We start from the raw sequence: 11,233 nt of genomic DNA on the forward strand, positions 1-11,233 counted from the left end.
GTATTTTAATAAAACATTCGATAAAAAAAAACAAAACCAGAGAAAACCGAATGGTGAAACCAAACCTATAATCTGAACGGTCGAAAAGCATTGACTCCACCAATAAGAGAGAGAGAGAGATTAATAAGAGAGCGCAGAAGGAGGAAAGACCGTTTAGACCTTGTCATCGTCTCCGTAGCAGATTTTGTTTTGTTTTCTTCAGCTCTTCCGCGTCTTTGGCGATTCTCCTCCTAGTCTCTCAATTATCCAACCAACCATGAACGAGAAGGCCAACGTCTCCAAGGAGCTTAATGCCCGCCACAGAAAGGTCTCTCTCTCTCTCTCTCTCGATCGAAATCTCAGATTGTTTTTGTTTTGTTTTTCTCTCCAAGCTATATTCTGATCGATCTTAATTCGCTTGGATCTGTGATTTTTAGCAGCTAGACTTCTTCATTTTTATTCGATTTTCTCTAGTTAGGTGATGTCTTCCGATCGTTTCCTTTTTTTTGGTGGTAATGAATTGTCCTAACAGAAAAAGCTAATCTCCTGATCACACAACATACAGGAGAGACGATCTCGTTTATGTTTTGTCTGTTTCTATAGAAATTCGTGGTTCTGTTGCTTGGTTTTGTAAGAATCAAACAAATTCTTTTATGTTCTTTTGTCTGTGGATGTAGTCGGGTTTGGTGAACCACTTTATATCTGTTTTCACTTTCTCGTTTATTCAGCTGTTTTCAAAAACTATCTTATTGCATCCATCCATTAAAATTAGGGATTTTCATTTTACATGTGGGCAGCCTCTGTGTTATCTCCTGTGTGGGCTTAAGCCATGATGATTTGTGTTGAGAACTTTGATTCATGTTGGTTTATTTAACATGTCAGTTTCGTGTGCATTAGATTTTATTATTTGATATATAGTCTATAGTTTCTTGTTGTTGCCTCTTTTTACGGGGGTTTTTTCTTTTTGGTTTAGTTTATCGCTTGAACATTCCCTTAGTTTTGCTGTTGCAGATTCTTGAGGGGCTTCTTAAACATCCAGAGAACAGAGAATGTGCTGACTGCAAAACAAAGTATTGTTTTTGTCGCTGATGTGAGCCTTATGGGATTCACATTTATTTATATTTGGCTAATACTATATTCCATTTTCTTTGCAGAGGTCCAAGATGGGCTAGTGTTAATTTAGGCATCTTTATCTGCATGCAATGTTCTGGGATCCACAGGAGTCTCGGTGTACACATTTCAAAGGTCCTCTCTCTGTTTCCTTTTTACACCTGTCTTCTAGCTCAGATCCTAGTTTAGTGTTCTTGTTATTATTAGACTCATTCCATCAATCTCTCTGCTTTCTTTGATGCCCATTCCCTAGCTAGAAAAATATGTCATTTGTACCTCAAGCAATTCAGTGCATAAGTACATGATTAAGTTGTGCCTCCTGATTTCTTATATGAGCTGAGTCCGAGACTTATTTTTTCTAGCGATGGGTGATGAATGTAGGTTCGATCTGCCACTCTGGACACATGGCTCCCGGAGCAAGTTGCATTTATTCAGTGTAAGTGTCCTTAAAATTAATTCTCTGTAGATGGTCCACATTTAGACATTGATTAGTTTCGTCATGTAAAGGTATATAAACTTTTATTTGCATGCAGCAATGGGAAACGAGAGAGCAAATAGTTACTGGGAAGCTGAGCTACCCCCAAACTATGATAGAGTTGGAATTGAGAATTTCATACGTGCAAAGTAATGTCTCTCTCTCTCTCTTTTCAATTTTCATAACCCTCAGCCTCAGTTCATTTGACATTGAACTGATTCTTGTGACATGAATTGTGTCTAGGTATGAAGAAAAGAGATGGGTTTCTAAAGGTGAAAAGGCTAGATCACCCCCAAGAGTCGAGCAGGCGCGGAGATCTATGGAGAGGACTGTGCCTGGATATGAGCATGGGCACACTAGTAGTCCTCCTGTAAATTTGTTTGAGGAAAAGAAAGCTGTCCAAGCACCTAGAACAAGATATAGTGTCTCTGCAACGAGGATTAGTCTTCCCGTGCCTCCCCAGGGACCTGCTCAGGTATCAAACATACTTACCCGGACGATATGTTTTCCTAATTATTGCCTTTAGTTACCTATAATTATCAAGAACCTCCATGCCATGTTCTTATTAAATAACCTTAGGATATCAGAAGTAATGCATATGATGATTTAGATGCCAGACATTGTATTCTTACATCTAGCAGACAGGGTATCATAATTTTTCAAAGCCTGTTTTTTCTGATAGATGATGCTTAAAAATGATAGGTTATAAAGCCACAGCAGAAAGTAGAATCTGTGGAGACAACAAAAGCAGCAGTAACTGTTGCACCGGCACCAGAACCTCCAAAGGTGGATTTTGCTACTGACCTCTTTGACATGCTATCAATGGATGAGCCGACTGCAAATACATCTGAGGCAGTTCCAGCTGATGATAATTGGGCTGGCTTTCAGTGTATGTATATGTTCTAGCATGTTCATGACTTTTAATCATATGATCATTGTGGCATATTATTGATATCCTTTTTTAACTTTATGTTATTATATGAATCCTAAAATTGCAGCGGCTGGAAATGGTCAAACGGTAGAGAAAAGTGTTGCAGCAAAGCCTGATGAGATCAGTTCTCCTCCAGCTACTGGCATCGAGGATTTGTTTAAAGACACACCTACTTTAGTAGCCCAACAAACACCACAGAAAGATGTGAAAGGCGATATCATGAGCCTATTTGAGAAGGTAAATTCTGCTTATATACTTCTTTGTTGGATTTACTGAGCGTGGCTGATACCTCCAACAAGAAATGTATGTCTTGTGTCTTGTTACCACTTAGGCACTTACTCTGGTTCTTTCAACATTGGATTTTTGGAAAATTTTCTACACCAAAGTCAAGTGATATAACTCTTGTGTCTTTCATATGTTACAGACGAATATAGTGTCGCCCTTTGCCATGCATCAGCAACAGGTTGCTATGCTTGCGCAGCAGCAAGCACTATACATGGCTGCAGCAAAAGCTGCAGGCGGGACTCCGAACGGTTCGAATCAGCAAGCTGTTGCTAACGCTCTCTTAGCGTCCGCAAATTGGTCAAACACTGGCTACCAGATCCCTGGAATGACTAACCCAGGAGGTGGTCAAGCTGATCATCTCCAGAAACTTATGCAAGTAAGTATCTCCTTTTTGCTTTTGTTTCATCAAGATAGATCTAAATTACTCGTTGCCCAAGTTCCTTGCAATATTCTCACTCTATGTTATATTGCCGTAAATTTAGAATATGAACATGAACGCAAACATGAACGTGAGACCCGCACAACCGCAAGCAAGCACTCCTCAATATCCAGTATCCAGGTATGTAAACAATATTGCTTTCTGGTTGTATCATCTATAAAGATGTAAGAAAAACAAAGAAGTAAACAGTACCCCTCTCATTCAATTTTCATGAGCTCCCACGGTTTATCAATCTGCGCCAACTTTGGTTGCTTTGTTTGTTACAGTTTCTACACTACGGGTCAAGCTAATCCCGCGGCTAATGGTATGACCCCAAACACAACAGTTAAACCTCAGTCATCATCATCCTCGGCGACGAGCACTACACCATCTTCTCAAACAGGCAAAGACTTTGATTTCTCTTCCTTGATGGATGGAATGTTCACTAAACATTGATCAAGAGAGGGACTTTTTCGGAGTTTGCTTATATGTTTTAAAATTTGAGGAATTAAAAGATATATACAATCATATCTGGACAGTTTTTTTCTGTTAAACAGTTTTCTCTTTAAAACTTTGTTGTAGTTTGGAATTTGATTCTTGAGAAGAAAGAAAAATTATTTTATCAATATTGTATAATATCGTTGTTATATTAGTTTAAATGTGTATAAAAAAAAGAAATCAAATTATGCTGTTTACCATCATCCTTTATTCACACAAACCCTTGGATGACTTATGGACTGTCTTGCTTGAGGAATCGTTTTGGGACTCCCCTGCCGGGGAGAATTTTTTGATGCCGCAGTTGAAATATCTAAAAGAGAATTTAGTGTCTTTCTCCTCAGTAATGAAAGCAATTGTCTCTTCTTAACAGATGATGTTCTGTAATATATCATATATATGTTTTATAATTTATATCTAAGATACTATACCAAAGTAAACATTAGTGTTAATGCTAATACCCAAATCTAACATGTAAACAAAAAAATCCAACAAACACGTAAAGTTTTTTAGTTAGTTATACCAAATTGTATATTAAGTTTGAGACTTGTTTAAGCAAACAAAAAACGGTTGGAAACTCCTTTCAAACAAGAAAAAAAGCTATCTACCTTTATTGGTTAGTATCAGTAAAGGCGACGTGTTGATGTTGAATTTGAACATGTTATGCACGGCTGTTTATTTAGTGTTTAAAAGGTTTGAGTTTGACATTGTTTGGGCTTTCGGTCAAATGGCTTAAAGCTCAGTCTCCTCTCCACCACAATTTGTTTGTAGCTCACTCTCGCCAACCTTCGTTTACCTTTTTTCTCTTTTAAGATGTCGTGAACCACTTCAATTGTACATAAGATTTGATACATTAATAGTAGATTCTTAATCATTAAAAAAAAAACTAATCTTAATCATTTTTCTTATATAGTAATAACAGTTCAAATGAATTTTACGCAATAGTTGTGTTCCATCCATACATTAACAGCAACTCAGCAAGTATTACATTACATACTTGTGATGAGAGTAAATTCTGTAAACTGTTTGATATACTCGTAAATTAGAATATCTAGAGAAATAACTGCAATATAATCAATTAATCATGTGTAACACAAGTAAGATCTTCTACGTGCAACTGTGCAAGTTGTATGTTGGATTTGTTAATGTCATGTTTACTACATTCTTGTCTCCTTACGTCTATCGACCTATACATAATGCAAACATAATATGATAATCCAACACATGAGACCAGGTTCGACATCTGGTTAGTAAAAGCAAAAATACAATGTCGGTCATGGACCGAGCTTTTGGACATAAGTTTTGAGTTCTTTCTATGTGTTTATAATAAATTAATTACAGTTCAATCAGTGTCAAGCACAAATAAATACAAGAATGGTCGGTAGAATTTTGTTGAACTTGTTGACCCGTAATGCGATATACATCTTTCACGGACTTGAATGGTCAAATCAAATCTTCTATTAATATATGCAATGCAAACAAAATTGAACGTTAGAATTGAGGATGGGCGTAACGTATGCATCCATTCTCAATTATTTTATTTTTAGATCTGCATGTCCTTATCTAAAGCATTATTCACATTTATAATAACTATCATTCTCACTCCGCATTTCAACTATTAAAACATGATTATCGGAGGTTCTTAAGGTGGATTTTAACCGGATATAAAAAAAAATTTCTTCACTTTTAACTAAAAAAGTTAAAAATTGGTTATTAAATAAAATATTTAAGAGCCTATTTAAAAGTCAGTTTTTAACTTTTTTTAATTAAAAGTTAAGAGACAATTTTTTATATTGCGCTAAAAATTCCACTCTAAGAACCCCGTTAATTGTGCTCTTAATTCTACAATGTCAATGAAAATGGCCTAAAACACGAAAGTAAATTTTCTTGTATCGAACAATTCTATAATCTTAAATTCTTAATGACATGAAATTATTCACATTTTATTGTCAAAATCTTGTTGTAATGTTAGGTAACGTTTAACTTCACACCAAAGTTCAAACGGCCACGTGTAACTCAGATAAGCCTCCATCACCATACCGTATGTACATGGCCCACTTGTGATTCTGTGAAAAGCCCACACCAAGGACCACACTTTTAAATTTCGTTTCACCAATTTCAATTTCTTAAAATACATATATAAATACACACACCTCAGCTTCTTTTGTTTGTAGATAAGAACCACCGGACACTTACATGAGATCATTCACCACCATGCCTCTTCTCCCCACCTCTTCCTTCAAAACAGCAGCCACCGTCGTCATCACCGGCGTCTTATCTCTCGCGGCAGCCGTGAGTTTCACCGTTCCTTCAGTCTCACATTTCGTGGCCTCTAGCTATCCCATGATATACGATAACACAGTCTTCCTCCTAAAGCCACCGTATCTTTACTTAGTCATCAACTGCATCATCGTCTCTATCGTCGCTACGTCTAAGCTCACTCACAAATCGTCATCCAATATCGACTTCTCCGAAGCAGTGACGGTAGTACCGGTACCTTCTGATATAGTCGCTGGTTACTTAAACGTGTCTCATCACGCCGTAGCTTCTGATTATACCGAAGGTGAGGACAATGATCCGAAGGTGGAAGATGTCCCTCTAGTCATCGATGATGATAAGCAGCTAGAGACAGAGAAGCTAAAACCAAAGAGTGATTGGTCGGAACCGGAGACGGAGAAGCCAAAACAGCAGAGTGATTGGTCGGAACCGGAGGCGGAGAAGCCAAAACAGCAGAGTGATTCGCCGGAGGTTTCGAGGGTGAAGCTATCAAGGAAGCCGCCGAGATACAGTCAACAAAAGTCTCTCAAAATGACTGCTGAAGGTATGTATAGATTCCGTCGGAATATTCGAGTGTCTTGAGAGGGGTAAAATAGTAAATGAACGTTTTCCAAATTTTCTGCAGCCAAAAAGCCACCGAGGAGGCAGGACACGCTGGAGACGACGTGGAAGAAGATAACGGAAGGACACTCGACGCCGTTTACGAAGCACTTGACTAAATCCGACACGTGGCAAGAGAGGTCGCACGTGCATAGCTCAAAGGAGAAGATGACCAAGTCTGAGAACTTGAATGACATAAACGCCCCCACGGAGCTGAAACGCGAGCCGTCACCGGGTCAGGAAGAGCTGAACCGCCGTGTGGAAGCGTTTATCAAGAAGTTTAATGAAGAGATGAGATTGCAAAGATTAGAGTCCTTGGCTAAGAGTAAAGAAATGGTAAATGGAGGGACTCATTTGTAAATATTCGTGTTTTTAAAAAAAAAAAATTAGCTGTTGATGAACACTGGAGAAAGGGACGGCACCGGCACAGTCGCAAATGTTGACTCTTTTGTATAACTACTTTAGCTGTAAATGACTTTTGCGTGTGTGTATGATTCGTCATATTTGTACTTTCTAGGCCGTCTAAAATCACAGTTATCGTGTGGTTTAAGATGAAAGGATAACATGTGAACAAAGACTAGACTAGTGAGTAGTAGTAATCGAATACATTGTTTGTTTGTTTATTTAAGATTTTACATTATAATCAAATATATTTATAATACTATACACACTACTTTTTTTTTGGTAGAAATGAGAATGTGATTCTTGGTAACAAATATTTACATGACCATAGTAGCAGCAGGGAAAAGCCTATCCAAGAAAGTATATAAACCTCCTCCTAGTAGAAGAGCACCACTGCACAAGAACATTGAAAATTGAACACACAGATTTAACAATATATGAAACCATTTATGGTTTTGGAATGCCTCAAACTCGGACATACCTTATGGGGTTGATCCACACAGAGACTTTTCGAAACGAGAGCAAGCTCTGCAGAAATTCAAGAGACGGTGTCACAAAATTTCATACCTATACTACTAGATTTGCAGTTTGACTATTTGTTAAAGAGTAAGAGAAACACATGGTACCTGTAAAGCTCCAGCGAAAGAAGCAGCGAGGATGAGTGGAGCAACGTAACCTGTTGTATACGTTAATAGTAAGCTTCCACCTACTACTGGATCCTGTATGTCATAACCATTACATTATCCGTTATAACTATATAACCAAGTAGAAAATTATACTAGCTCTCATTTTAAAAACAAAATTACCCTGGAAGTAGCCACATAGCCAAGAAGGGTGGCTAGAACTGGAGTACTACAAGGTGAAGCAGCAAGTGCGAATGTGAGACCTGCTAGATACGCTTGGACACCTAACAAAACATTTTGTCACCAGTGTGTTACAAACAACAACCAAAAATTTAGTGGACGGTTTAATGTCCAAAACTCCCCAAAATAGATTTTGTCTTAGGAGGATTACCTGATGGGAAGTTTGCTGCAGCAGCACGAGGATCAAAGTTGTCAAAGAAAGATGGAAGCTGAAGTTGGATTACCTGCAAGAGGAAAATAAAAGATATATATAATCGTTGGACATGGCAATGCTACTGATGCTAAATGAAAAGTGCCAACGTGTAACAAAAGTACCTCAAGGAGATTGAGACCCATTACAATAGCCAGACCTGATGCAGCTACTGGTAGTCCTTGTCCTATCTGTCCATATGCTTTTCCGGCAAAAGAGGCTACTATCCCAAGAAGTGCTAAGGTAGTTGCTAATCCCAGTGAGAAAGCAATTGCATCTCCAATAACCTAAGTGCATGGAGAGCTGAAAATGTTACCGAGAGCTATAAATGTGGCTAGGAAGTGATTAAAGAGAACTTGGGCTTAGCTTCTTTAACGTTTTGATTTTACTAAAATGACAACGATCTTGCTAACTCATCTCGTGAGAGCTATTATATAAATCTAATCTGAGAAACACTAACCTGACCTCTGCTTTTGCCAGATCCGAATGCGCCTATATGTTACAGCCATAGTAAAGACCGGTGCCAAAGAAATTAGAACATCAAACTTATATTCTATCCATAACTTGTGAGAATTTTTTTTTTAAATTGAGATAAATTATCATACCTATATAACCAAGTGTCAAAGGCAGAACACTTAGTGTACACGGAGAAAGACTTGTCACGAGTCCTGCCCCGAATATTACTGCCAAACTACAAGAGGGATAAATCAGCAGGAGAGTAAGAGAATTCGATGGTCAAACTCTTAGACACGCGTGCATTGAGAAAAAAACAGAGAAATAAACCTTGTTACACTGAGAGCTGAGAGCTGATCTTGAACAGCTTCATTAGCTTGTTGGTTAGCTGAATACAAGAAGTTTCCAAGCGAATCTCCCAGCGTTCCTTCAGCCAATATGTAGACGGAAGTGGCTTGATCCTGTCATAAGAGGACATTAGTTTCTGATTTTACAAGCAAACTGCAAATAGATAATGGTATAAAAAGCAGAAGCATCTCAAGGCATAAAAGCATAACCACAAATTTGCGGCGACCAAAAACATATTCAGATAAAACCTCCCAAGACGCCAAGTTTTTACCTGTGGCTTTGCACCAAGGAAGAATCACACAATCTTAGACATTCTCAATAAACATTTCTACCTTTGGCTTTGCACCAAGGAAAAAAAAAAAGACAACCTTAAACATTCTCAATAAACTATTCAGCTTAAGATGTGAACAAAATAACTGAACTAACAGACACCAGTGAAGAGATCACAGAACTACGGAAAAAACATCTAAAAAAAGATGATAGTCTGTGATTTAAAGCTTACCAAGACAACCATTTTCAAGTCTGCGGCCTTTGCTGAGCTAAGAGTTACCAAATTTGCCACTGAGAAACCAAGAAAAAATAGAGGTGTTCATAATCATATGAAAAAAAAAATCAGTCATTAGACGACATAATCAGGTATACTTTGCTTTTAAACACACATAGATTCTTATTTCTGACTACAACCTCATCTCAAGAGTCAAGACTTGCAGAATAAACAGGTGAAATGGAGAAGAGGGTAACACATTACCTCCTACTAAACCACTACCAAACATGGCAAGTTTAACACTTTTGCTCTCTTTCTTCTCTAAAGAGACAGCATCAGAAGACCCTAAACTTCTCCCTCTCTGTAGCTCACAATGCTTGCCAACACGGACCAACCTTTTCTCTGTAGTTTGTGAGAAAAAAAACAAACTCAATACCTTTCATTTCAGCAGTCGCAAATCCCTAAACGCTAGTCAATTTCAAGCCAGAGCATGTTCTGAGTACAAGAATAAGAAGATAACTAACGTGTGGTACTTGTAAGGACAACACGACCCAGTTTCGATTCCCCCCAGAGAGATTACTATTAATATCTTGAGTTTAAAACATAAGACTAATAATCATGCGTGCGATTGATCATAATCTAAAATCCAGATTACTCTATTTTGTACGGGGTTTACAGCTTTGTGAGTTTCTCCATAGTTTGTTCTTAAAGCTAAATCAAGAGAGGAAACTCACCACCAGCACCATGATTGATTCTGCAACTCGAAAGTCCACCGATGATGCCTCCACCGGCGATGCATCTGTTCACGCTCAAATTCATCATCGCACTCTAGCTAGCGAGAGAGAGAGAGATAAACGGTCTTCACGCTTTTAGATATTTTCCTTTTCCTTAATTTTAATTTCGTTAAATACTTTTTATATATTCTCTAATGGGCTTTTTCAAAAATAAATTATCTAGTGGGCTGAAATTTATAAAGGTCTTAAAATCAAATATGAGTTGCTATATCGGAAAGTTCGGGAAAATAGGCATTTAAATCCTCAACTATTTGAAATCAGCAAGTTTATTATCAAAATATTTCTCGCACTATTTTATTTCCCAAATAGTTAATTTAGCAAATTGTTAATTAAAAAATTCTGCCGTTAAGTCATAAACAATTCTCTTTAGTTTTATATCAATTATCTTCGTCACTAAACCTGAAAAACTCGAAATTCCCAAATTCAAATCCTAAATTTGAGTGATGACGATTACTTGGTGACAACAAAAGCGATTTCCGATGATAAGAAAGCAAATCCGGCCCAATCACATAAACAAATATCACCATCGCTTCTTTCATTGTCGGAAATCGTCTTGCTAAAAGTTAAGATTTGAATTTGAGAATTTCGAGTTTTCCAGGTTCAATGGCGAGGATAATTGATATAAAACTAACGAGAATCATTTATGACTTAACGGCTGATTTTTTTAGTCACCAATTTACCAAGTCAACTATTAGTTGAGGAATAAAATCGTGCAAGCAATACTTCAGTATTAAACTTGGTGATTTCAAATAGTTGAGGATTTAAATGTCCATTTCCCCTGGAAAGTTTGTACAGAAATATAGTAACCCAAATAAAAAGAAGAAGAAACTGATTAATCCCATTGCAATTTCCTCTATATCTTGTATAATCGCAAGCTTAACATTTTACCCCAAAAAAGATATTTATAATCTAAGTGAGGCTAATTATTGAATCTAGGATTTGAGAGAATTCAAGATTTTAATAAATCCAAGATAATTTGAGATTTGAATAAATCGTAGAAAGATTATTTACAAGTTTTAAGGTTTTTTAAAGAAATTTTAAAGTTTCTGAAAAAAACTTTAAAATTTTATATATTCTTTAAATAATTTTTTTTTATATTTCTATAATTTGATATGAAATATATAAAAGA

The 11,233-nt window shown here is 37.0% G+C and overlaps 3 protein-coding genes across 4 annotated transcripts; 2 read left to right on the forward strand and 1 right to left on the reverse strand.

Moving 5' to 3' along the window:
* Positions 1-56: 56 nt before the first annotated feature.
* On the forward strand, positions 57-3,850 carry LOC103851972 (ADP-ribosylation factor GTPase-activating protein AGD5). The gene is made up of 11 exons (XM_009128849.3): positions 57-307; positions 991-1,049; positions 1,134-1,224; positions 1,471-1,525; positions 1,623-1,713; positions 1,808-2,039; positions 2,267-2,453; positions 2,563-2,732; positions 2,920-3,156; positions 3,263-3,339; positions 3,486-3,850. Exons 1-11 carry the CDS (start codon positions 257-259, stop codon positions 3,652-3,654), a joined length of 1,419 nt encoding a protein of 472 aa, XP_009127097.2. The 5' UTR covers positions 57-256; the 3' UTR covers positions 3,655-3,850.
* Positions 3,851-5,847: 1,997 nt separating this feature from the next.
* LOC103851973 lies at positions 5,848-7,174 on the forward strand. Of its 2 annotated transcripts, none has more exons than XM_018656146.2 (2): positions 5,848-6,517; positions 6,599-7,174. In XM_018656146.2, the coding sequence occupies exons 1-2, from the start codon at positions 5,890-5,892 to the stop codon at positions 6,928-6,930; spliced, it is 960 nt and encodes a 319-aa protein (XP_018511662.1). In that variant the 5' UTR covers positions 5,848-5,889; the 3' UTR covers positions 6,931-7,174. The 2 variants fall into 2 exon arrangements, with proteins under 2 accessions (XP_018511662.1, XP_009127098.1); XM_009128850.3 differs by having other exon boundaries at positions 5,848-6,514; positions 6,596-7,174.
* Positions 7,131-10,257, reverse strand: LOC103851974 (cytochrome c-type biogenesis ccda-like chloroplastic protein). Its single transcript, XM_009128851.3, has 12 exons — positions 10,045-10,257; positions 9,575-9,712; positions 9,329-9,387; positions 8,809-8,939; positions 8,631-8,716; positions 8,486-8,517; positions 8,151-8,312; positions 7,987-8,059; positions 7,779-7,879; positions 7,599-7,691; positions 7,454-7,500; positions 7,131-7,365 (listed from the first exon to the last, which is right to left on the reverse strand). The coding sequence occupies exons 1-12, from the start codon at positions 10,130-10,132 to the stop codon at positions 7,290-7,292; spliced, it is 1,086 nt and encodes a 361-aa protein (XP_009127099.1). The 5' UTR covers positions 10,133-10,257; the 3' UTR covers positions 7,131-7,289.
* Between the last annotated feature and the right edge of the window lie 976 nt (positions 10,258-11,233).

The sequence above is a fragment of the Brassica rapa genome, chromosome A02 (assembly GCF_000309985.2).
Source record: "Brassica rapa cultivar Chiifu-401-42 chromosome A02, CAAS_Brap_v3.01, whole genome shotgun sequence".
In the NCBI taxonomy this organism is placed as follows: Eukaryota; Viridiplantae; Streptophyta; class Magnoliopsida; order Brassicales; family Brassicaceae; genus Brassica; species Brassica rapa.

Coding starts and splice junctions, on each gene's coding strand:
- LOC103851972 (XM_009128849.3), top strand. CDS start 257: ATGAACGAGAAGGCCAACGTCTCCAAGGAGCTTAATGCCCGCCACAGA. Junction 1,714..1,807: donor GAGAATTTCATACGTGCAAA/GTAATGTCTCTC, acceptor AATTGTGTCTAG/GTATGAAGAAAAGAGATGGG. Junction 3,157..3,262: donor ATCTCCAGAAACTTATGCAA/GTAAGTATCTCC, acceptor CCGTAAATTTAG/AATATGAACATGAACGCAAA.
- LOC103851973 (XM_018656146.2), top strand. CDS start 5,890: ATGAGATCATTCACCACCATGCCTCTTCTCCCCACCTCTTCCTTCAAA. Junction 6,518..6,598: donor CAAAATGACTGCTGAAGGTA/TGTATAGATTCC, acceptor TTTCTGCAGCCA/AAAAGCCACCGAGGAGGCAG.
- LOC103851974 (XM_009128851.3), bottom strand. CDS start 10,132: ATGATGAATTTGAGCGTGAACAGATGCATCGCCGGTGGAGGCATCATC. Junction 8,518..8,630: donor TTTGACACTTGGTTATATAG/GTATGATAATTT, acceptor TGTAACATATAG/GCGCATTCGGATCTGGCAAA. Junction 8,060..8,150: donor TGGGTCTCAATCTCCTTGAG/GTACTTTTGTTA, acceptor TTCCTCTTGCAG/GTAATCCAACTTCAGCTTCC.